This window comes from Vitis vinifera, chromosome 4 (genome assembly GCF_030704535.1).
Source record: "Vitis vinifera cultivar Pinot Noir 40024 chromosome 4, ASM3070453v1".
Classification (NCBI taxonomy): domain Eukaryota; kingdom Viridiplantae; phylum Streptophyta; class Magnoliopsida; order Vitales; family Vitaceae; genus Vitis; species Vitis vinifera.
In genome coordinates this window covers 2,120,281-2,146,245 of record NC_081808.1, presented here as the reverse complement: position 1 = coordinate 2,146,245, position 25,965 = coordinate 2,120,281, and the positions used below count along the sequence as shown (strand labels likewise).

Genomic DNA, 25,965 nt, shown 5'->3' with positions numbered 1-25,965 from the left:
AATTTTAATAATATATAAAAATTTATATTTATAACAGTCATCAATTTGACCATCGATCTGACTAATGAATCGTAAACTAGTAATTTTTTCAATTCAATAATCGATCCAATTTTAAAAAATTGATAAAAAGAAAACAAAATAAAAATATATAAAATTATGTATTTAAAAATTATTTCATTCTTTAAACAAAAATAATAATAATAATAAAAGGGAGAATTTTTTTTTTTAAATGCATCATTTTTTTTTCTAATGTTGGAGTGGGCATGTAACATTAGAATATAAAAAGAAAAAACTTCCCAAAGTTCACATGGGACATTTTCGCCTTCTTCCCACATTTTAAATAAATCATTGTTTCTTTAATTAGATTATAAAACATGTAAATTGAACCAAATTCAACTCAAAAAAAATATATATATACAACAATTTAAAATATATATATATATATATATATATATATATATATATATATATATATATATATATATATATTTATAAATTTATAATATTTTTAAGAAATCTAATTGAAAATTGTCTTTTAAAGAATCAATTTTAATTGAATTTTGAAATTATTTTTTGAAAAAAATAACTTTCATATTTAATTAAAATTATCTTCTTAAAAAACAACTTTAATTTGGAAATAGTTTCAAAATTACCATATTTCGATAAGTAGTTGTATTGATCTCAACCCGCAAAAGCATGTCTAGGAACAAGTGACAACATGCCTTGGTATCCCGTGGCTAGACACCATGCCCTTGGTTTAAAAATGCTCACTTCAAATTTGAACCAAAGATCATTGAACCCACCGCCTAAAATTTGGATTGCTTGCTTAGTACATTCATCACCCAACTTGACAAAGCCAACTAAATTGATCCAAACCAGCCGACTTTTCAATATATTTTTTAAAAGATCCAATCCATAATTTCTCATTTTAACATTGAAAAAATCAATTTTTAAATAATCAAATCCTATGATTATTGAGTTGATTTATATGTTTCACATTAGATAAGAGCTTAAAGCCAAGCTGAATTTGATTTCTTCTGTCTTAAATCTAAATAGATCTTAATTCAATTTAACTTCAAATAAAATTAAGTTTTTTCTGTAACTTAATTCTTAAATAAATATAGAATAGTTTTCAATAAGATAAATGCATTTATTATCAATGATTTTAAACTTTGGAAAATGTTTTTTAAAACAATTCTAAAAAAAAATTGCCTTTAAGAACCTAAAATATTTTTAACTTATTTTTTATATTTAAAAATAAGTTAGGTTCATAATACTTTATTTTTAAGCATTTTTTATATTTATATAATTATTTTTTAAAATAATAAAATATTTGAAAACCACTAAATGATATTTTCTAAAAATACTATGTTTTTGTTTTTAAGAACAAAAAAATTGTTTTCTAATCGTTTTTATTTTTATTTTTTTTGTTTTGATGAACAAATAAAAAATAAAAATGACAGAAAAAAGTTGAACCTGTCGTCTCTAAACTCAGAGATCAATGCTCCACCATGTTCTTTGTACCCGCATTTCCAACTGAGCTTGAGATGGAGGAGAGATTTTCTCCCGTCCATGAAACGTAGAAAATTCAGTTAGGCTTTGTCTCTGGCTTAGAAACATCTCCCCTCTGTATATAAAGGGCCTGATGTTCCTCCTGTAATAGCGGGAGCATCAGAAAAGATGGGGCCCAAGTCCTCTTTTCCACCTCCTCTTCTCTTGTTCCTGTCTTCTTTCCTACTCTTCTCCTCGGCCGCCCAGGCCTTTAACATCACCAGACTCCTGGGCCAGTTCCCTGATTTCTCCACCTTCAATAGCTATCTATCTCAGACCAACATCAGCATCGGGATTAATAGAAGACAGACCATTACCGTCCTCGCCGTTGAGAATGGCGCCATTGCTCCAATCACCGGCAAATCGATGGATGATATTAAGAACATCCTGCGCCTGCATGTGATTCTTGATTACTATGATGTTGCCAAGCTCCATAAGTTGTCCAACAAGACAGCTCTTCTAACCACCCTGTTCCAGGCCACTGGTCAGGCTAATGGGCAACAAGGGTTCTTGAATGTAACAGAATTGAGCAGTGGACAGGTTGTTTTCGGGTCTGCAGTAGCAGGGTCAGGTCTCCAAGCCAAGCTGGTTAAGACCGTTGCTTCTCAGCCTTTTAACATTTCCGTGCTTCAGATCAGCACCCCTATACTAGCCCCTGGTATTGGAGGGGTGGTGGCCGTCCCAGTTTCTCCACCACCTTCTGGATCGCCTGCTGCTGCGCCAAAGGCAGCTGAAGGTCCAGGGGCGTCCAAAACCACCCCACCTCCTGCCAAGGCTCCATCAGCAGAAGCTCCTGCACCATCTGATGACTCTGCTGAAGCCCCATCTTTTGCTGATGTGCCAGCAGCTGATGGCCCAGGGGCTGATGCGCCAGCTGGTGATGCTCCCCTCAGCTCTCCACCTATGCCTGCAGCTGATGGACCCGTGGCTGATGGATCACATGCAGATGCACCCAGTGCCGATCGAACTTCAGGCACCACTCAAGTAGCTATTGGCACATGCCTTGCTGTTGTAATGCCATTCGTGTTGGTCTTGTTAGATCTCTAGGATTTGAATGGGAAGTAAAGGAGGCTAGGAAGGGAAAAAGAATGGTTTTCATGTCAAAAACAGAAAGAGGTCATACAGGTACTGGAATTGGACAAGAAACTTTAGAATGTACACATTTTGATACGAGCAGCATTTTCCCATTATAAAGAAACTACCATTAACTCAAGAAACATAGAAATGACTGGAACAAGAAGTAGAATACGTGGTCCTGCTCTAACCACATGCATTCAGAAATAGCCTTTGTCAAATTTTTCAATATCTGACAATTGCAAAGTTTTCCACTCTATTCAACTTTAAAAAGGAGACAAAAAAAAAAAGGGAGAGAGAAAGGTCATATGATTTCTTCCTGAAGTTTCAATGAAAGGCCAGTTACATCAAAAATGATCTCCAAACCCAAATTCCTGCAATTTATGCATATTTTAGAAAAATGGTATGAAGCACACAATATAAATGTATATATCAAAAAAGAAAAATATCCTCAAAGCGCAACTAAAACAAAATTGAACCCTTTTGAAAGCCATATGAACATGATGGAACGTTTACATTTCCATAAGACATCCAAGTTACCTATCTGCAATGCAGAGGGAACAACTGGTGCGACAATATTTCATTCAAAAAGGTTCAAGAATTCTAGAGCAATAGCAACATCACCTACCAGGAGAGGAATTTCAAATGAAATTAGCATTTTCTCAATACAGAGGTTTCAACTATTAAGCAATGATACTTGGTTTCCCACAAAAAGACATCCACAAACACTAAAAATCCATTTAACCCAAAGTGTTCATCATTTGATCTTGTCAATGATATCAGAAATGACTTTGTCCATGTCAAGTGCCTTCATTGGTGCAAATGGTCGCTTCATATCCTGCAAGTTAAAAACATGCAGATAAGAAGCAACTAAGAGGAAAAACAGAGCTTTTATAACATTGTTTGCTAGAAACTTCTTAGAAATGTAGGATAATAAACAGGTTGCACTTAAGGAATCTCTCAGAAGAAAGCCTGAGGAGCCTCAATTACAGGCTTAAGAGCTCTTCATTGTGAGATCCCTTCAAATAAGCCCACATGGGCCCTTAATCCAAGAGGAGAGCCATATTGGCAGATAGAAGTTCAACCAACAGAAAGCCTCTAAGACCTGGTGAAAAAAGGAGTCTTAAGCCAACTATAGCATATGTCAGATCCTGACATGATTCATCATGAATATGGTGATATTTGTCCCTTAAACACAATGATTCCCCCTCCCTCAGTCCTGTAGAAATGAGTTCAAAATGCATCGATGAGCCTCAAACTCTATTCACCAAGCCCAAAACCCTTGAACCAAACCCCAAGTAATAAATGGTGAGAAGATTATGCGATCCTTGGGCACCAAGGTAAACCAAGTCTATGATGTACCCATCAAACCTTGCTCCTGCATTCTCTCAAATCAGGTAGGTGGTAATAGAAAAGAGGTACTAGGTGATGCCGTATTTTAAGCCAGGATATAACTAGGATCAGGTACTGGAAAATGGCAACTGTTTCCTACTTTTCACCATCATCATAAACTAAAACATTCTACAAAGCCATATCAGCCCCACAGGGGAGCAGGGGTTGAAGGGGTTTGATATAGAAGTAGATAAGGGCAATGGAACAGTTATCCGGTTGACAGAAAGTAATCAAGATTTAAGGCTGTTTTGAGTTGAGATATAACATAATTCATGTTGAGCAACGATTGAGTTGTATCACAGTTTACAAATGAGCCAGGGTTACCTGAGTTAGGGACTCCTTCACTTGGCCTAGACTTGTCAATCTAAATGAACCAACAGTCAAACTCAATATTGGCCCAGACGTTACTTCGATCAAGCATCCATCAGTTGACATCCCAAATCATTATGTCAGTAACATGTTTAGAAGGCATGCTTCAATATAAGTTGTAGCTCACAGTATTTGGAAAGGGGACAGAAATTAGTCCCAAAGTAATTTTATCCAACCCAGAGAGTTAATTTTAGAATTCCAAAATTTGTTAAAGATGATCAGGATAGGGGTTTGTCTTAGACAAGCACTACTCATATTCCTGGGATCAGAAAACCAAAATGCTTATGGACAGCTTTAAGATTTCTAACTTGAAGAACTGAGGATTTCAGGCTACATAGTCTAAAAAAATGAACTTTTGATGGTCAAAATTTACCTCCCTATCATCTATTAACTAGAAGCAGCACTCTTTTTCCTCACCAAACTACAAGTAATTTGCTTTGTTCATTTATTTGCACAAGAAAGCAGTGTTGCAAAGGTAGTGGTAAATAGTCTTTTTTAAAATTACCTTATTTTCTATATTAAACTATCACCATACAAATTTCTTCATAGTAATCTACCCTAATGCATATTTCTTCATCATCAAAATACTTATTTTCATCCAACACAATTTCAGGGTCAGATTAAAATCTGGTGGGGCAGATTCAGTGTATGCAATTCTAGTTACTTAAGTATCACAAATGATGGTGTATAAAATTGCAAACCATTGAAGAAAAAATAAGAATATACTGCAAACGAATAAAATGATTATGGCATAAAAACATAGTGCCTTCCCATGATACTGTGAATGATGAGGCATGAGTTTTACCAGAAGACTGATGAACTTCTCGCCACCTTCCTCCCGAATTTCGAAGCATCCTCTTCTTGGCTGGGAAGAGAAAGTCATTTGAGAATGGGAAAATAGAACAAAACCAACACATGGACCCCATAAACAGAGACCTTAAACAAAGTCACTTGAAACAAAAAAAAAACATTTTTTTTTTTTTTTGATCAATATAAGATGTATTGCAAAGAGGCGCTAAAGAAGCGACCCACCAAATTACAGTATAAAGGGACTTACCCCCTTACAAAAGGGCCCAAACATCAAAGGACAAGGCAAAACAAAAAAACCTCTCCCTTAACGCATACACACCCAGTCCATAAAATCTATCAAGGTCGAAGGACCATCTTTTATCCACAATTTGGATTCCGACCACAAAAAATACACAAAAGATGTTTTCAGCCTTTGAATGGACAGTCCACAATCCTCAAATGCAATTGAATTTCTAGCCTTCCAAATAACCCAAAACAAGCATAACGGTCCCAATTGCCACGCCACCTTCCTTTTCTTTCCCACAAAAGACCCCCTCCACCCTAAAAGGGTTTCCTTGACCGAATGGGGGAAAACCCACGAAACACCAAAAAAGGAAAGGAACACCATCCATACTTCCCTCGTTTTTTCACAATGGATAAGAAGGTGGTCAATTGTCTCCTCACTCTTATGACAAAGAAAACATCTATTTGCCATAACCCAACCTCTCTTTTGCAAGCGATCCAAGGTTAGAACTCTCCCCCAAGAAGCCTCCCACGCAAAAAAGCTCAATTTGGGCTGCACACAAGAGTTCCATATAATTTTTGAAGGGAAAAAAGCAAGAGACCCCGGCTGCATGGTCCTATACAAAGATTTCACCGAGAAATCCCCATCCTTTGATGCCATCCACTTCACCTTATCCTCCTCATCCCCCCTAACCTTCTTCCCCTCCAAGCAACAAAATAGCCTTTCCACTTCTTCCAACTCCCAATCATTGAAAGGTCTATTGAAACAAGGGTTCCAACTTCCCCCCCATTCCCCCTCGGCTGTCCACACTTCATGGAGCGGAGTTACATTCTATTCATGGACTATGCATGTTGCAACAATCTGTCCTAGAAAAGCCTCTTGAGTTGGGCCTATTTATGACCCCAACATGAGGTGCATATACAGTGAAGAAACTAAAGCATCAAAGAGATTAACAGCTTGCTTGCTTTTATCAGTTATATCACCATAGCTCATACCTAATGGCCCTTTGGGTTTTAAACCACCAGAACCAGAGCCATTGTGTATGGGTGCATGCAAATGCACATATACACCCACACAAACAGGAATTAGCAAGACTGGTGGAGACAAGATTTGCCACTGTTTACCTTGCTTTTAAGGGTATATGTGATTTGGGAGAAAAAAAAAAAAAAGCAAAAAGTGGAGTTTGGGGCTATGTGTGCATCCTCAATTGATGCTAGGAGCCTCTATTAGGAGAAGAGCAAGGTCATGGAAGTTCATTGCACCTACTACTTTAAATGGTACTTCCCTTTGTTAACATGGGAACCATATCCAGGGTTATCGTACTTCTGAAACTAAGTAAAAAATAATCTGGTGCACATATACCACAAACTGTGTGGACATGTATTACCCTGAATTGTTAGCTACATAATTTATTGCAACCAAGATTAATTTATAAACATGTGAGAGGCTTGAAAGGGCTATGATTTTTTTTATAGACTAGAAGAGAGTGTATATATATACATGTAAAGAGCCTGCAAAAAGGAACAACAAAGTACACTGATATACATATTTTTCACCAAAAAAAAAAGGCAAGCAAAAGAAAGAGAGAAGAAACAAAAAAACAAATCACCTCTCTTTACTTAGCTAACCCAATCTACAAAGACTATCATGGTCATGGAATAATCATCTACATTCAACCCATTCCAAAATAGACTCCTAAAAGAAAATTTAATGGCTCGTTCTAGTAGTTCCAAATCTTCAAAGGCCTCTTCCATTTCTTTCCTCCCACAAATTCCAAGATAAACACAATGGAGTGGTCCTCCAAGCTTGGCTTTTTTCCCTTTCCTGCCCATGCAACAAAAGTTCCATGTCGTTTTAACAGAGTTTCTCTTACTTTTGACTACATCATCCATACCACACCAAACAGAGAAAATCAACTAAAACTAAAATTGAAAGGGTTTCCATCTCTTGCTGTTGAAAGGGTTTGGATATTCTACATGATTAGTTAGACTTTACCTTTATCTTCATTAATTAAAAATAAAATTGAAAACTAGTTTAACAGAACATGTACAACCTCCAAGTTTTTGTAGAATAGAATGAGTGAGATCCCAAAACATGATGTACATGCCATATTTTGTGTACACCCTCATATGATGTCACCAAATCAGAAGAAATCAAAACTAGACATTAATTTGATACTTCAACTTAAAACTTGCAAACAGACTCCCTTGCATCCTAACATACCTTTTCTGGGTTGACAACAACGGTGATACCCAACACACCCTTCTCTAATCCATCCTTTACTTGAGTAGCTCTTGTCTTGAATGAGTTGCACTGTTTGCTGTATTAAGATAAGTAACAATTGTATTGGTTATGTTTGGGTCTCAGAAAATATTATAAATGGGAAAAAATGCTAAAGAAAATGTTTTTCTCATATTTGGCTTACCATGAAAATTATGAGAGAGAAAAAAATCAAATATAATTAGAATTAGTTAGCAACTTACACATTTTTTCAGTATTTAATCTTCATATAGAAAAAAGAAGAAAAATAAGTAAGATAAGTTTAAAGATTGATGTAATTTCTTATTTTAAATCCATTTTTCATTTTCCTTTTATTTTTCTTTCCTCACAAAATCATTTTCCCTCCCATTCTCCCTCAAATTTTCTAAGAACAACCAAAACGGTATAAAGAAATGCTATAAACTGGAAAAAGATCTCTACTTATCAGTCAGAAAAATAAGGATAAAATAAGTACAAGTATCATACAACACCCAGCGAATAAAGTTTCTTATATTAGATGCTAGTATCTTGGATTACGAGAATGTTAGCAAACAAAGATTCTTGAAATCAAAAACCCAAAAAAGCTTTAAACCAAGGAAAGAAACAACTCAACAAGAATATCAGCAAAAACCCTCTGTTGCAATAAACCAAGAAGAACAGCTTCAGTATGGTAGAGATTACAAGCAAAACGAAGCCTTAGCATCCAAAGAAAAGCAGAGACATAGTCACAAAACCAACATACAAATACACTGAAACACCAAGAACACCACACAAGAGCTAGGAACCCAATCCAGAAGTCCAAGAGCCAGGCTAAAAACTTTAAACCATACTCCTTTAGTGCAAAAAGACCATTTTCGTCATATCAGAAGACCTAAAAACACTAACATGAAACCCCAAAATACAATCCTACCTCAGAGGAAATTCCACCGAAAAAAGAAAAACGAATACCTAGAAAACGAAAAACAACTGAGGATTCTACAACGCTCTTGAACATAGACAAGCTAACATGTAACAACAATCATTCACTTGTAATCCACCGCAAAACTTGAAAACTATAGCGAAATCCAAAATTGGCCTGAAGAATAATGATGATAATAATAGTGATAGAAATATGCTGTTTAGTTACCAAGAAAACCAGAACAGCTACTTCTATCACATAGTCTTTCTGACTCCGTCCTGCAAAACCAAACTACCACACAAAATTTTCATTTCTTTCCATTTTCTTCCTTTTTCCGACCATTTAATCACAGGGACAAGACAAGAAAACTCACCAATGCTCTATAACAATCGTTTTGGAACCATCGGCAACCTTCTCCGGTTCTTTCACGTCCTCGGTCTTCTTGACTTTCTTCTTCGGCCGCTCCGGCGGTGCAGGAGCAGGAGCCACTGAGTCGTTGGCTTTCGCACCGAGCCGGCGAGTCGAGCTCCGAGTCACCCTTACCGATGTCGTACTAGTGTCTACCGGAGCCTCCCCCTCTCTGCGTTTCTTGGGCGCCATCGTCCTCCTTCGGGAGCTCTGCTTGTTGCAAATGACTGTGACCAGCGGATCGGTCACTGCTCCGCTTATAGACGTGACCGTTTAGTTCCTAATTCTTACTGGTCTGTCACAGTTTTCCCGCTCTTTTACGTGTATCGGGATTGATGGATCTCGACAGACGGTCAGGATTAGCCATCGGAAAAAATTAATGCGAGCGATCGTGACCATTGATTATGATGACAATATGAAATTTGGAAAGAAAGGAGCACGTACCACGTCCACACGTTTGTAGACAGCTATTGAGACAGAGAAAAAGCGACCCCTGAAATGAGGGGATTGGCTGGGTGCTGGTCTGTTAGATATGTTTTTTAAAACTAAAAATAAATTATTTCTAAAATTTTTAAAAATGTATTTGAAACCATCTTTCAAAATTAATTTTTGAAAACAGTTATTGCCCCCACGCAGGATCGAACTACGGACCTTCAGTTTACAAGACTGACGCTCTACCACTGAGCTATAGGGGCGATTGGTCTAGGTGACTAAAGTTATTTTATCATAATACAACCTCTAAAGACGGACCTAGCTCCTCCGATCACCTTTCTGGCTTCTCCCTCATTACCTTCCCTGTCGTTTTGCTCTTTAATTGTTGTCGTTTGCTCTTCAATCGCATTCTCTCTTCCTCTCTCTCGCTTCAGTTGGTTCTTCAGATCTCAGAGAAAATGCCATCCATTAATGGAGCTCGATTAACTACATTTGAGGATTCTGAGAAAGAGAGCGAGTATGGATATGTTCGCAAGGTAACTCATTTTTTTTCTCTGGTTTTCATCATTTCATGTTTGAGATCATGTGTCACTTGGAATACTCACTTCTTACACCAGAACCCAATTTGAATTCTTTATCATGCACTTCATTTCACTTCACCACCATTGCAATTAGCATCATCTGCTTCGGCTGCTATAGTGTTTCACTCTGATGGGATTTGTGAATAAACGATCAGATTCATGGAGCAGCATTGATATGAATAATGGGATTTTCTTCTTTCTTTTTTTTAGTTTTGTTTCTGTATCTTGGTTTAGTGAGTATTTATTTTGTTTTTGTTTTTTTTTGTTTTTTTTTTTTTTTGGTGTTTTGTATTGCTTGTTTGCCTTTCGATATAGTTTGTGCATCTGGGTTTTGCCCATTTGTAGCTATTATGCAAATCACTCTTTCACAAACTGAGAAATGGAAGTGATGGTCGGATGTGCTTAATTGCACTGTGGTTGTGGAATTTGGCAGGTGTCCGGACCAGTTGTCGTTGCTGATGGAATGGCAGGAGCTGCTATGTATGAACTGGTTCGAGTTGGTTATGACAACCTTATCCTGGAAATTATTCGATTGGAAGGAGATTCAGCTACCATCCAAGGTATTTCATTCAAGTGTTTGTCTTCTAGGAGATAAAAGAATCTATCATGGAAAGAATTGATATGAAGAAAAGTGGATGAGGTTTCTTTTAGAAGAAACCACTAGAGAAGGGAAAAGAGGAGTGTAAGAATTCAACCCAAGTAATGAAACCCAATAAACGGGGATATAAATGCCCTCTAAAATCCTCAAGTGTTTGTTTCTCAACAAGTAGGCTTCCATGTTGGTGGATCTTCAAACCACTGAGAACTATCTCAGTCATTAGATGAATGATCATCTAAGAGCTTGGAATGTCGGAAAGAAACCATTCAAATAAAAATTAAAGAGTGATATTCAACCTTTTCCGTTCGACCTATTCCTGTCCCATTTAGTAGTTTCTCTTATTCCTTCAAGGAGGATTAGCATTTTGCCTTGATTGTAACCGAAACCTTTTGGCAGAGTATTTGATTTGATCTCAATAATAAATTTTTTCTACTACTGGAAAGTTGGTGTTTCTTTTTACACTTTTAGAAGTTTCTGTTACTGTTTGTCCAAATTTCTGCCATGTTTTTATATTTGATCTTAATGCTTCTTGTATTCTAAAGTTCAAGCTCTTTTATGTTAATACAAGGGGATAATTTTGTTTTTTTGGGTGTATTTCAGTTTATGAAGAAACAGCTGGTTTGATGGTGAACGACCCTGTTTTACGAACACACAAGGTGCCCTGATGTCTTCTGCATTCATTTATCTCAAGGTTTACTTTATTTTTAGCTTCAGTTTTCTCATTATCCCCTGCTATTGCAGCCCCTCTCAGTGGAGCTGGGACCTGGAATTTTAGGAAACATTTTTGATGGCATTCAGGTGGGTATATAAACTCTTGTTGCCAGCAAAATTGCCTTAGTCTTTTCAGGGTGTTAATCCATATGTAATCCAGAAAATGTTCAGATACAAGTGACAATCACAACTTGAAAAGATGGTAAAAGACTTAAAATTGGAATTAACCCCATGCATGCTCTTGTCATCTCCTACATGTCTAAAAGCTTTATTTGCACACTTTTGTTACATCTGTTATATGGATTCCCAACATTTTTGTTTATTCAAATGGGCAGCATTATAGGCTTCCACAGTAGAAATCTCTAATTTAATTGCTTTCTTTTGTATTAATGCAGAGGCCACTGAAGACTATTGCTAAGAGATCTGGTGATGTCTATATTCCTCGTGGTGTTTCTGTCCCAGCCCTTGACAAAGATACACTATGGGAGTTCCAGCCCAAGAAACTAGGTACTGCTTGAATATGCTAATACGTGATAGTTGGTTTGTGGTCTGTCCTTAACTGTATCATTGATGCTAATAAAATTGCTTTCCTCTCACTGTTGCAGGTGAAGGAGATCTTTTAACTGGTGGAGACTTGTATGCTGTAAGCTGATAACATTATTTTAGTTTGTTAGAATAGGATTGAAGTGTTGACTTGGGAAAGTATGGTGTCACTTTTCTCTCAATTTTTCTGATTTTGACTCATATTTTAATCCTATACATGCAGTCTGTTTTTGAGAATAGCTTAATGCAACACCATGTTGCACTTCCCCCTGATGCTATGGGAAAGATCACTTACATAGCACCACCTGGTCAATATTCACTAAAGGTTTGTTTCCAAATTTCTTTGTTTTGCAACTTTGATGACCATTTTCATTATGTTCCTATGGTTGAGTTGGCAATCTGTCCTAAAATCTTGTGGCTAGGATTTTTTGTTGGGATTGAAGTTGGGAAATGTATCTTCATTTTATGTTGAAGATGACATTAGTGATTTGCATTTGCATATTTATTGGTGGTAAATATATGAACAGGCTTCTAGCTTTTCCCACTACCAAAACTTACAGGAAGCACAATTTTAAATTTTAAAGAACTGCTTCCGGAACTAATATTTCCATAACAAAGAGGGAACTATTGTTTTGACAGAAGCAGCAACAAGGCAGATCCTTTAGATTTCTGATATTTTATTTTAATGCATCAAGACTTGTCTTGAAACCACCCCTTACTTTTTACACATTTAAGTCCATGTTTCTGGATTTTGTTTCTAATGTTGGCTCTTGTACCTTCTTCCTGAACTCGTAACTCGGATTAGTATGTTATGGTAAATATACAGCTTCAGTGTTATTTCTTCTTATCAATTCAAACCATTATAATGCATGCAGTTGGAAGATTAATTTTTCTTTTAAAATATATTTTTGCATTTTCTCATTTGGATGTAGGATGATTTGCATTCTTAAATAGGAAATTAGGAATTCTGTAATCATATAATGCTGCCTTAAGTAAACATAAGAAATGGACCAATTAGGTCTTTTGTAAGGCAATAATGTCTATTTTGTTTATCTTGCCTATTTATGTTTAGATTTCTACAATCAGTCATGAGTTGACTCTCATATATGTATATGCAGGACACAGTGCTAGAACTTGAGTTTCAAGGTGTCAAAAAGCAATTTACCATGCTTCAGGTTATTGGTATTTTCTATGCATTACCTTAAAGTAAAATCTGCATGGTAAGCATCTGATTAATGACTCCTTTTTTTATTTTACCTTTCTTCAGACTTGGCCTGTCCGTACACCTAGGCCTGTTGCCTCAAAGCTTGCTGCTGATACACCTCTCCTTACTGGGCAGGTAATGCATCCTGTCAAGGTTTAGCCCATACATGACTACCATTTTGAAATGGGTATTTCTGATACTTTCTTTTGTACTCTACAGCGTGTTCTCGATGCTCTCTTTCCCTCAGTCCTGGGTGGGACTTGTGCAATTCCTGGGGCATTTGGCTGTGGGAAAACAGTCATCAGTCAAGCTCTTTCCAAGGTGTATTTCTCATTTGTTTACTAGGCTTTTGTTTTTAATATGTTGGAAATAATTCTTCTATCTCAGTCTCATGCATTAGCATAACATCTACTCATTTGCAGTACTCTAATTCTGACACTGTGGTTTATGTTGGATGTGGAGAGAGAGGAAATGAAATGGCAGAGGTTTGGTTCAATCTAAAATACAATAAAATTTAGGTTCTGATGGATTTTCCTCAACTGACAATGACACTGCCTGATGGGAGAGAAGAATCTGTCATGAAGAGAACTACGCTCGTAGCTAACACTTCTAACATGCCTGTGGCTGCAAGGGAGGCTTCAATTTATACAGGTAATGCTTTGATCTTCATTGTTTTGTTATGAATTGGGATTCTTTTGTATGTGTAGTTTCTACCCTTCATTTTTTTCATAGGGCTAAACTTTGTTTGAGCAAAACATTTCAAGCCATAACTTTATCAACTATATTTACATCAGAACAGTTTAAGCATGTAGACAAATGTATGTATCCTGTTACTTTCAACATTGAGAATTTCCATTGGTAGCTTTTTTTTGGTGAAGCAACATTTTTCCAAGTTTTGTATATTTATTCAAAATTATTTTCTAAACCAATGTGATCATGGAATGTTCAGGTATCACAATTGCCGAATACTTTAGAGACATGGGTTACAATGTCAGTATGATGGCAGATTCAACATCTCGTTGGGCTGAGGCTTTGCGTGAGATATCTGGAAGACTGGTGAGATGGCCTATTTCTTTTGTCATTATTTATTTTATTTTTTTTCTTTCTATAAGTAAATCAATTGTTAATATTGAATTGAGAAGTGTGATATATGCAATTAATGAGCATGGAAGATTCTAAAAAAATTCTCCATTTAATTCTAAGAACATTAACTATATGGTTCTTCATCCTCGTCTTTCGAGTCAGAACTTTTTTCTTTCATTTTTTGTGGAATAGTTCTCGGATTTTTAGCGGGCACCATGACTCTTCTGTTGGTGCTCTTGATGATCTAGATTTGTCCTATGTTTTTCTTATCTTCCTTCATTTTCCTTTGTACTTCTTCTGTACTGCAACGTTACCCTTTTCCCTCACATGGAATATACTTAGTTCATCAAAAAGAAAAAGGAAAAGGCTCTTTAACTTTGTGATTCTGCCCTGTTTCTTTTCCCATGATTGAATTTGCTTCAAATAATGACAGGCTTTGTGGTTGCTTTCTATAGTTTGCTACTTGCTCAATTGGCATGATTTCATATAACTGCATTTTGAAATATTGATTTTGTAATCTGAAGCGTGTCTCTTTGCTTACTCTGAAAATTGACAACTATAATTTCTTAATCAGGCAGAAATGCCAGCAGACAGTGGTTACCCTGCTTATCTGGCAGCACGTTTAGCCTCTTTCTATGAGCGTGCTGGTAAAGTTAAGTGCCTTGGTGGGCCAGAACGCACAGGTAGTGTCACCATTGTGGGTGCAGTTTCTCCACCAGGTGGAGATTTTTCAGATCCAGTGACATCAGCTACACTTAGTATTGTCCAGGTAATCTCCAAATTTTCCAGCATTTTCATTTTTGCCCATTTCACGTCTCATGAGTAACAACATTTAGTTAAAGGAGACACAGGAAAAGTTTCCTAGCACTTCAGAAACTGCAGCTAATGCAGTCTCCTTTAAATGAGTTTAACACCATGTTCTACCTAGACTCATCAAATGTTTGTGTTCCAAAACACACAAAATATCATATGTTTTGGATTGTTAAGAAAAAAGCAGAAAGCATAAGGAACCTTCCCATCATTCTATTATAATTGAAGACTTGGAGTATCCATTTGACTCTTTAATTTCTCCTTTTGGCATTCAAGTTTTAGTTTTCCATAAAACCTTGTGCAGGTGTTCTGGGGTTTGGACAAAAAGCTTGCTCAGAGGAAACATTTCCCATCTGTAAACTGGCTTATTTCTTACTCTAAGTACTCAACCGTAAGTTCTTCTGTTCAAACACACCAGATGCTATTGTTTTTTCTTTAGGTGTATTATATGTTAACGCCTTCTCACCATGGATTAATTTCTTAAGCTCACTTATTGCTTTGTACATTTTCAGGCATTGGAATCTTTTTATGAACAATATGACCCTGATTTTATTAATATCAGGACAAAGGCTCGTGAGGTGCTGCAAAGAGAAGATGACCTTAATGAAATTGTCCAGGCATGTTTTTCCCCTCAAACTTCTAGAAGACTTTGTTTCTCTTCACCTGAAACCATCACCACCAACCTCCATTATGAGCATGGCTTTGGAATTCATGTAGTTGAATTCAGAAATGATTCCAATTTAGCCAGATTGTACTGTCAGTGCTGTAAATATTAAATTCTAGTGTAGTACAAATATATAGATTATACAATTATTAGTCCAGGTATATATAATTAGATCCCGGTGATTCTCAAACATGTGTTGGATTTGGAAGGGTTTGAGTTGAGGTTGAGCTTGATAGTGTTGAATTTACTTTAGGGTGCCAAAACCTGCAGTTTTTCCATGGCGGTCTGGAAATACATGGGATTCAACAAATATCAACATCATTAACCACCCAGATATGGATAGTGCATGAGGATCAGGAATTGGGAACCATTTTTGTCAGATCTCTGATTGTTTTCAAGATTCAATGAGGGGAGTTTGGGCTCATACGCCATAAAAATGCTAGATGCTCAATGGGTTCCACCTTCCTCTTAATCTTGGATTTAATTTAGGAAATCAGACTCTGCTTCAAATGCTTTGCTGCTATTGTAATTGATAAGTCTGATTATCTTCCAACATTGCAGCTTGTTGGAAAGGATGCTTTGGCAGAAACGGATAAAATTACACTGGAGACTGCAAAGCTCTTGAGGGAGGACTATCTTGCTCAAAATGCTTTCACACCGTAAGTGGAAATTGTACTTAATTTAGACCCCGTTTGGTAGTGATTCTAAAAAGCGTTTTTAATATTTCTAATACTTGATAATTTTTATCATTCAATGGTAGAAATACTAGAAGCGTTTTTTGAAATTACTCTCAAGCACACTCTTAGTCACTGTAGGACTGACATGGGTTATTTTTTGTTACTTCCAATCAAATTTTCATTATCTTCCATGATTATTGATTTTTTGGTTGGTTGACAGATATGACAAGTTTTGTCCCTTTTACAAGTCAGTTTGGATGATGAGGAACATTATTCATTTCTATAATTTGGCCAATCAGGTACTCTTATTTTTCCCTTTCTTTCCTGATATTTCCTCTCTATGTATTCTTCATTTTTTTCTGACTCAAAGGGTATCTGATTGGACAAATGAAAAGAAAAATGGTTAGATCACCATTACGATACAAGAAGTCTGCAAGTGTTACCTACAAAATAGAGCTATAGAAATCAAGTTACAAATAAATACATCCTCTTCATTAGTGTTTGGTATAAGAAAAATATTAGTTTTCTTCAGAAACAAACAAGTCTCAATCTTTTACATGGGGCAAGAAGTCTAATATATTTTGATGGGACCTGTATATGCAGGCAGTAGAACGAGGAGCTGGTATGGACGGGCAGAAAATAACATACAGCCTCATCAAGCATCGTCTTGGAGATCTTTTCTACCGTCTTGTGTAAGTTTTACATTACCAAGGCTGTGACTTGGGTGAGCTGGTCCGACCCAACCCAACATTTGGACGGGTTGGGCCAAGGCTTGGACAACTCAAGCTTAACTTGAATTTATGATTATGATCCAATTGGGTTAGACTTAGGGTTGCAACTTGGGTGACATTGGGCATGAACCTCCTTTGTATTTATTGTATGATAATCCGAACATTTTTTTACTTCCAACAGATCTCAGAAATTTGAAGATCCAGCAGAAGGCGAGGAAGCTCTGGTAGCAAAGTTCACCAAACTAAATGAAGATCTCACCATGGGCTTCCACAACCTTGAGGATGAAGGCCGGTGATGATGCAAACCACATGAAGATCTCACCATGGGTTTCTGCAACCTTGAGGATGAAACTCAATGATGATGACAGATTGAAGCCACTCGATTTATATTTGTGTGATCACTACAAACATCAGTGACAATGCAGACTGGTTTTTCATTAACATTAATTGTATTAGTTTTTTATACTATTCAATTAATAATAGCAAGAAGAAACTACATTCTTAATTTTATGTACTACATTGGATTGCACTACATTAATGTTTTGATGAATCCTCCAAACAGATTCAGTCAAAAGCAGAAGGAAGAAATTATAACAGACATAGCTGAGTTAGGTTTCCAACACCAGGCCTTTTTGTTTAAAATCCTTGAGCATCATCCACTCGTGGTTGACTTGTAGTGAAATTCATCAATTGTGGAGTAGATCAACCCTTCCTCTTCAAGAGTTCTGATGGATTCCCTGGCACAGGCAATGGGAAAAAGTTTGATAAATACTTTCCCTGCAAACTAAATACAGAAAGGAGGGGGAGACAGAAAGTACATGATCTTTTCAGTAGAAATTTTCAGCTGCTGGGAAAGTTCATCCCTGTGTATGCCCTTTTCTCGATCACTGCAAACATGAATTGCACCCAAAGGTTCAGCATTCAAGCAAAAAAATGAACAATATATTTCCAACAAGCCAAAAAGAAAAAGGGATGGATATAAAACAAAGCATGTTATGTAGCTCAATGCTTACTGTTGTCACTAGGTATTACTTATTTGTTGTATACAATTGAGAATTTATCACTCACTAGTTTGAAGGTTGCTGCAGGTAGTCAAGAACCATTTGGTCGAGTCCTTTGACTCCATCAACACTTTGGGCAGATAACTACAAAAAGGAAGAATGGGATTTCATGCCAAATCCACACATCAATGAGAAAGTTTAGAAGGAAGAAAATTTCCATGTGTTCAATCAATCTTTACCTGACTTGATGGGGTTTGATATCCAGTTGATTCGGTCTTCACAGAGGCACTCAAAGGCTGAGTCAGGGCATCACTTGGCAGCTGCAAAGTGAATAAATACAAAATCAACCATCACAAAACACAACTAAATACACATGTGCTAGTCACAAACACATTCACTCTATAAATCAATTACCCGTGTTTTGGAATTCTTCAGATGGAGATGTATGACCTCAATAAAGTGGAAGGCAATCTCATCAAAATTTGTCACAGGCCTGCAAAACAACCAAATCCAGGGCACTGTAACACACCATCAACTGGTTTACTAAACACACAAGCATATAATACACTGTAGCTAATTGTTTCCCATAATCTGCCCCACCCCAACTATTTTATCAGTTGGGAGCTCACATCTATTAATTTCAGGAACTCATTATCCAACATGAGAAAAAGCACAACATATACAACCTTGTATTTCTAGTGCACTCCTCTGCTGTCTCCCAATATCAAGTAGTGCTGAATATATCAACATTGTCCCAAATTTTTTGACAAAATGAATCAATAAGCCAACTGGAAATTCACATCATATAATTTCCACTATTTTTTAGGTTTTTGCCTCTTCAATTCACTTTTCTGGGGTTTAAACCGATACCAGTATCCACAACAACCACAATACATAAATGCATCATGCAGGGCTTAATGCAGTTAAGCATTAATTTTTCTAATAAGTTTATCTAGCCAAGCATTTCAAATGTTCAGAATAAACAAAAATTTAACAAACGTAAAAATTCAGGTTCTGTTAGACCAAACAAAATGAAGAAAACAAATATTAAGAACTAGTATACTAATTTAACAAGTCAAAAGTGTTGAACACATACCTCACTGAAAAGGCAACCAATTGCCTGTTGCCTCCAGAACTTCTTAGGTGTCCATTAAGACGAACATAAATTCCATCACTATTTGGAACAATATTAAAGAAAAGTATAAGCACTTCTCTAAGCCATAATACACCCAGAAGTATACAAAGATCAAAGTACATTTATTATCTAACATTCCTATGAGATGAAAGCTTACCTTATGTTCTCCATTTCCCTTGTGTCAAAAGCTTCATTCACCCTTCAAGAAAAAAACCCATAAACATGCATCAAAATAAACTCTGAATTTCATTACTAAAGAAGAATTCATAGAACATAAACTAATCCCTCGTCTTGAATCTAAATCCCACTACATTTCCCTTTCATGTCAAAACAAAATAATTTGATATCATCAGTTCCATGGGCATTGTTTTGATCATTTGCTTTATGAAGAACACCATGTTTCATGTTTAGTATAATCACAAACATTAAATCAAACAACGAGAAAAGAAAATGTTACCATCTTTTACACTCTATTCGGCCTGTACCATCATCGAGAGCGAAAGAAACATCAGTAACCCTTTCAGATTTATCGAACACCATTCCAACCAATGTAATCTAAGCAGACCAGAAACAGGAATTCCTCAGTTAGAAAAAGGAAAAGACAGAATAGAAATTCAGTTTGTTTTGACAGAAAATAGATCCAGATGAAGGATCTTCGTGGAAAAAGTGTTTCCCATCAAAGAATCTTGATCTGCATAATTTTTAAAAAATACATCACTTTTCTTTAGGTTTCTTTTTGGTTCCCAATAGATGAAAGGGAACCAGATTTTAGAATTTTCAATATTCTACAGCCGAAATCAATTTTCTCAGAGATAAACTATAGTGAAAACTTTTCTTGGGAAAATGTTCTCCGCTAAAACAAATGGAATCAAAGCGAGAGACGAGGGGGTTTTATAATTATACATTGGTAACATCCACACCGTCGATTTGGAAATTGGATTTATCATCACCGGAATGAGAAGCTTCACTGATCTGCTTCACTGTCACTGGGATCAATCCTTGAGTTTCACGACTCTGCAATAAATACAAATTTTAAAATAACCATATATATATATATATATATATATATATATATATATATATATATATATATATATATAAACCTAAGCTTAACAAAACACTACCTCTCTGTTTGGTTACAGAGAAAATAAAAATAAAAAGAAACTAAAACAGTGAGCCCCGGTTCTTATAATTATTTAGGGGCTGACGGGATCAAAAAAGGATAAAGAAGAAAATGAAGAAGGATGTTTAAACACTCACTTTGGCCGACGAAACGCCGGAATCAGTTGACTGAGATGACGAGAATCCACCGGAGAAGGGATCGAACTGGCTGGAGAACATCTGCATTTTGAAACCCTAGATTGAGAGAGGAAAATTTGAAAATGGATTTGAATAATTGAACTTTATTTATTTATCATGATAATATTTATAGTTGCGGGAGATCACTTTCCCGCCAATTTGCTTTAATTTTCGCGCTTTTACGACCACGACCAGTTTCATTTTCTGGGCCGAACCTGGGCCCAAAGGTTTCAGGCTTCAGCTGGAACTCTTGGGCCTTCTGTCCTGCCTATCGGCCCAGGTTCCGTCCATACTAAAATGGCTGTGGTTTTGTAGCCTACCGAAGCTTCACCTGAAATTAGGACGCAACTTGAGAGGGTCCAACCTATGTCGAACCCGATGTTCAAGTTGGCATGGACAAAGTTTGAACAGCTTAGCGTCAGGGTTGTGTTAGCAAAATATCAATATGAAAATATCAGGGTTGGCGTAGGTTGAAGGTCTAAGCAACCTATGAAAACTCTATTTTATCGGAATTTTTTAAGGTTACGTTTTATTCTTGAAAAATATAAGAGAAAATGCAAGAGAAAAAAAATAAAAAATAAAAGTAAAAATAAAAGTTACATTTATAATTAATAAATTGTTTTATATGTTATTTCAAACTCATTTAATTTATTTTTTATTATAAATATTAAATAGTTTAAAAATGTATAAATTTTTAATTAATTCTAATTATATTTTATTTTCTTTTGTATTTTACCAAATATGAGAAAACCATTTTTCTAAATATTTTTTTTATTTCCTTAATATTTTATGAGAAATAAAGGCTAAGAGTTTGATGCATCATTTATATATATTTTTTTTAATATTGTACTTTTATGATAAGTCATGAAAAAAAATCTATAAATTATTAAATATATTTTCAAATTTAGAAAAAAAAAACTTAAAAATGTTTAAAAAAACAATTACAAACAAACACTTAATTAGATCATTTTTTGGGAATGATTTTTTAATTCAATTTTTTATCCATCCAAAAAAAGGAGTACAAGTTTGATAATAAGTGAGTGTTTTATCAAACTTAATATTTATTATTTAATGATTTACGTTGAATTTAAGTTAAATTGTTAACTTAAAATTAATTATTTAATTTTTTTCTTTAAGTATTAAGATTATTTTATAAAATTAACTTAAGATACATTTTAAATCATCAAATTGATATTTATCTTCACATATTATAATTACGGCAGATTATGTTGAGTAATAGTGGATGTGGTGGAATAGTAAAGAAGATCCAGTAAGTAATTAAATTAAATAAAGGTAAAAATGTAAATTAAATATATGAACTTAATAATAAGTTAAACGGTTTTACTTACTACTTAAAATTATTTTTTATTTTAAATCATATTATTAAATTATTTTATCAAATATACTTAATTAACTTAATAATTTAAATTAAGTTATAAATTCACTTTAAGTTATTAAGTTGGTTTACAAAAAGCCAGTTAAATAAATAAATAAAAATAGAATTGTAAAATAATATCTTTTGGTTATTTTTGTTGTTTTTAATTATTTTTTGATAAATATTTTAATAGATAGTGATATAAATATAATAAATGATTAAAAATGAAATACTGCAAATAAAAACTATTTTCTTTTTTAAATTAAAAATATAAACAACAAGTTAAAGAATATTTAAAGTTTGCGAACAAATTTTTTTGGTTTTACGAAACATTAAATACTTCAAAAAGGAGACATAGGATTGTATTTTATGTTTCTAAAGTGAATGTTTTGGTTGAAAATAATCAGTTATTTTGAAAACGTTATCACATGCATAGAGAATTCAGTAATGGTTGGAAGCCAAAGCCATTTTGTTTTGGTATAACTCGTATGTCAGCTTCATCGAGAGATTCCTTTGTGTCTTCATATTTCAATGTGACACGTTAGCTCTTTTTGGACCATACGTGTCAAAATACTTCTTAAATCGATATTGACGTGGCACCTTGTTTTCTTGTCCACGCATTGAAGGGTCTCCACCTTTTAGAAATACCTTCTTCATAATTTTTTATTTTTTATTTTCATATTTATATTTTTTAAGTTTTTATATTCAACTTATTTTTTCAAACCATGAATTCACTCTTTTTATATGGATTTATTTTTTCAAAAGATTAATTCTTATCTTTAATTATATTTTACAGTCTTTTAAAAATTATTTTTAAAAATGACGAAAAGACGTACTTCATCTAGTGCATTATTTTAAACACTTTCCTATCATCTTTATCTTTAATCAAATTTGATTAAGTCGATCTTTTATATATTCACATCTTCTATATTATAAATTAATAAGAGAACAATTGATCCCACCTTTAGTTAAAATTTATTTTCGTCATTATCTCGTGTGTTTTGTCATCAATAATTATTTCATAAATATTATTGTATTGATAGAAACTTTAATACTAATTTGTTTGTCGATAAAAGTTTTTATACTGATTTATTGTATCAAGTTAGTTACGCGAAATTTTAATCAATCATATTTACATCAACGACAAAGAGATAATTATTACATTATATTATAGATAATATTACATAAAATCAAAATTAAATACAACTACTGGGTTTTTGAAACGTATCTCTTATTATTCCTTACATCTCTATTCATCTTGTGTAATTTTTATAAATTCATTTTCATTTCATAACATTTTTTTCTTATAACTTATTTTATAAGAAACTCTAATATTATAGGAATATATCATAAAATATTTTATATAATATTATTTTAAAAAATCTATATTAATTATAAAATTTTAAATAAAATTAAGAGTATTTTATATATATTTTTTAAAATTAAGAGTAGTGGAATAAATTTTATTTTGAAAAAATGTTTTACAAAATTACTAAATATTTCTAGAGATCATTTTATATTATCGAATAAAAGAATTTGTTTTTGACATTTTTTTTTCTATCATATTCCCACTAAATTTGAATAGGCGAAAATCTTAAATAAAATTAAAAGGTAGGTTGTTGATAGTGACCGATGACACCGCCTGGCCATGCTGCAATTGTCATTAATTGTTCAGCGGGCATGTCGTACGAAGTCAATGTCGTCAGCTTTCTTCGCTACCACTGTTGGTTTTGCCCCCTCCACTTGTTTTTATGCCCAAAAAAAAAAAAAGGATAAAATAAAATATTGAGGATATAATGGGCTGAGTATTTAATAATAATAAAATTTAAAAGTAAAATGACTTAAAAAAATTAAATTAAAATTTTTAATAAAGTGAATGGTTGATTAGCTACGGTCCGTCATACACATTCTTTGGCACCACACAATATAATTAGCCTATGGACTTATAGATTGTGTCAGACCATCTATTTGATTTGTATAGATCGACCTAACATGATTTTTAAGCAGGGTGTGCTTGCTTAGCACATTGACCCGTAATGGTCCGATAAATATTAGGTCGTGTCTTGGACACTTCTTAGAGGAATTGGAAGATAAGAGATTGAGGAAAAAATAATAATAATAATAATAATGGAATTAGGGTTTAGAATGATGATGGAATAAAGGATACATTTTAAATTCAACCATCTCATGCATAATATTTATTTCGTTTGTGTGGGGTCATTTAATGATAATTTACTATGAATAATTGAATTTTTATTTATTTTGCTTATTCATTTTGAGAGAGGAGTTGTTATTTTTTTTTTGGGATGAAGCAAAATTTTGTATTTAAGTTATATTTGATATTTGAAAAAGTATTAAAGAAAAAAATATTATAAAAAATAATTTTCTTATATTTAGATTTATTATGAAAAATATAAAAACAAATTAAATATAATTAAAATTTGTCAAAATTTTATATATTTTAAAATTATTTTAATTTTATATAATAGAAAAAAATAAGTAAAATAATTAAAAAAAACATATACAAATAATTTATTATGTTTAATTTTATTTTTTTCTCTTCTAAATGCCTTCAATTATGTCTCGATGAAAATCCAATTCTCGCTTTTTTTTTGGTTTTTAAAACATAAATTAAATATATATATATATATATATATATATATATGTTGTAAAACAAGGACAAATATAATGCAAATCAAAGTAATAGAGATAAAATATATCTTACTTTGATATATAATATGGAAGAAGGAATCAAATAAGAGAATTGAGAAAGTGAAAGAGAGAGAGAGAGAATGAGAGGAAGAGCTTTCTTTCTTTCTCGGGATGCTTTTACATGGGAGGGTAAGAAGCCTTTTATAGGCTTCATAATATGAACTCCCATTACTCATCTTAAAGATGAGTAAATGGAGTTCATAATGACCATCAATGTGGTCATTCATTTCCCTTAATTTACAACACTCCCCCTTGGATGACCACCATATTAAAAGAATATGCCTCATTAAAACCTTGCTAGTAAAAAACCCTATAGGAAAAACCTAGCGAAGGAAAAAGAGTACAATATTCTTTTCTTGGTATATTAGGACTGCCTCGTTAAAAACCTTGCCAGTAAAACCCAGTAGGACAAAACCTGGACGAAGGAAAAAAAGAGTACAGTACACTAACACCCTTTTACAAGCATACTCCCCCTCATGTCGATATCCTTGAGTTGACGCATTCCAATCCTGTGTATTAACTTCTTGAATGTTGAGGTTGGCAATGATTTTGTGAATAAATCTGCTAGATTATCACTTGAGCGTATTTGTTGCACATCAATTTCACCACTCTTCTGGAGTTCATGTGTATAAAAGAATTTTGGTGAAATGTGTTTAGTTCTATCTCCTTTAATATAACCCCCTGTTATTTGTGCAATGCATGCAGCATTATCTTCAAATAATGTTGTCGGGCCACCTTTGATAGAGGAGAGTCCACATGATTCCCGAATATGCTGGATCATAGATCTTAGCCATATACATTCACGACTTGCTTCATGAATTGCCAGTATTTCTGAATGATTTGATGATGTGGCTACCATTGTTTGTTTGACAGATCTCCATGAAATAGCAGTACCATTGCAATTAAACACATACCCTGTTTGTGACCTGCCTTTATGTGGATCTGAAAGATATCCTGCATCTGCATATCCAAGCAATTGTTGCTTTGATTCCCTTGAGTAAAATAAACCCATATCAGTAGTTCCGCGAAGATAACGCAATATATGTTTGATACCATTCCAATGTCTTCGAGTTGGAGCGGAACTGTATCTTGCCAATAAATTGACAGAAAAAGCAATGTCTGGACGTGTACAATTGGCAAGATACATAAGTGCACCAATAGCATTAAGATATGGTACTTCAGGACCAAGTAACTCTTCATCCTTTTCGTAAGGACGAAATGGGTCATTTTTCACATCAAGTGATCGGACAACCATTGGAGAACTTAAAGGATGCGCTTTATCCATATAAAAACGCTTCAAAACTTTCTTAATGTATGTTGATTGATGTACTAAAACTCCATTTGGAAAATGCTCGATCTGCAGGCCGAGACAAAATTTTGTTTTTCCAAGATCTTTCATCTCAAATTCCTTTTTCAAGTAATTTG

At 34.3% G+C, this 25,965-nt stretch overlaps 4 protein-coding genes and 1 non-coding gene across 7 annotated transcripts; 2 read left to right on the top strand and 3 right to left on the bottom strand.

Annotated features, from left to right (window-relative positions):
• The first annotated feature begins 1,297 nt into the window (after positions 1-1,297).
• On the top strand, positions 1,298-2,721 carry LOC100256080 (fasciclin-like arabinogalactan protein 14). The gene has a single exon (XM_002282810.4). It carries the CDS (start codon positions 1,681-1,683, stop codon positions 2,596-2,598), a length of 918 nt encoding a protein of 305 aa, XP_002282846.1. The 5' UTR covers positions 1,298-1,680; the 3' UTR covers positions 2,599-2,721.
• A 367-nt stretch (positions 2,722-3,088) lies between these two features.
• LOC100261165 (uncharacterized) lies at positions 3,089-9,484 on the bottom strand. Of its 2 annotated transcripts, XM_002282775.5 has the most exons (4): positions 8,950-9,279; positions 7,643-7,739; positions 5,192-5,251; positions 3,089-3,463 (listed from the first exon to the last, which is right to left on the bottom strand). In XM_002282775.5, exons 1-4 carry the CDS (start codon positions 9,174-9,176, stop codon positions 3,383-3,385), a joined length of 465 nt encoding a protein of 154 aa, XP_002282811.1. In that variant the 5' UTR covers positions 9,177-9,279; the 3' UTR covers positions 3,089-3,382. The 2 variants fall into 2 exon arrangements, with proteins under 2 accessions (XP_002282811.1, XP_059592145.1); XM_059736162.1 differs by lacking the exon at positions 3,089-3,463 and having other exon boundaries at positions 4,925-5,251; positions 8,950-9,484.
• Positions 9,485-9,607: 123 nt separating this feature from the next.
• On the bottom strand, positions 9,608-9,679 carry TRNAT-UGU (transfer RNA threonine (anticodon UGU)). Its single transcript has one exon. It is a non-coding gene; the product is annotated as a tRNA-Thr (tRNA).
• A 107-nt stretch (positions 9,680-9,786) lies between these two features.
• Positions 9,787-17,523, top strand: LOC100266369 (V-type proton ATPase catalytic subunit A). Of its 2 annotated transcripts, XM_002280659.4 has the most exons (20): positions 9,787-9,952; positions 10,431-10,557; positions 11,196-11,251; positions 11,337-11,393; positions 11,702-11,813; positions 11,912-11,949; positions 12,073-12,174; positions 12,968-13,024; positions 13,117-13,188; positions 13,273-13,374; positions 13,476-13,538; positions 13,572-13,704; positions 14,003-14,109; positions 14,711-14,905; positions 15,251-15,337; positions 15,459-15,563; positions 16,172-16,269; positions 16,508-16,586; positions 16,891-16,979; positions 17,200-17,523. In XM_002280659.4, exons 1-20 carry the CDS (start codon positions 9,875-9,877, stop codon positions 17,312-17,314), a joined length of 1,872 nt encoding a protein of 623 aa, XP_002280695.1. In that variant the 5' UTR covers positions 9,787-9,874; the 3' UTR covers positions 17,315-17,523. The 2 variants fall into 2 exon arrangements, with proteins under 2 accessions (XP_002280695.1, XP_059592144.1); XM_059736161.1 differs by lacking the exons at positions 9,787-9,952; positions 10,431-10,557; positions 11,337-11,393 and having other exon boundaries at positions 11,196-11,286.
• Positions 17,492-20,555, bottom strand: LOC100245725 (replication protein A 32 kDa subunit A). Its single transcript, XM_002282760.3, has 10 exons — positions 20,415-20,555; positions 20,058-20,168; positions 19,612-19,709; positions 19,312-19,353; positions 19,116-19,193; positions 18,434-18,512; positions 18,259-18,339; positions 18,087-18,163; positions 17,837-17,905; positions 17,492-17,755 (listed from the first exon to the last, which is right to left on the bottom strand). The coding sequence occupies exons 1-10, from the start codon at positions 20,499-20,501 to the stop codon at positions 17,671-17,673; spliced, it is 807 nt and encodes a 268-aa protein (XP_002282796.1). The 5' UTR covers positions 20,502-20,555; the 3' UTR covers positions 17,492-17,670.
• Positions 20,556-25,965: the final 5,410 nt, after the last annotated feature.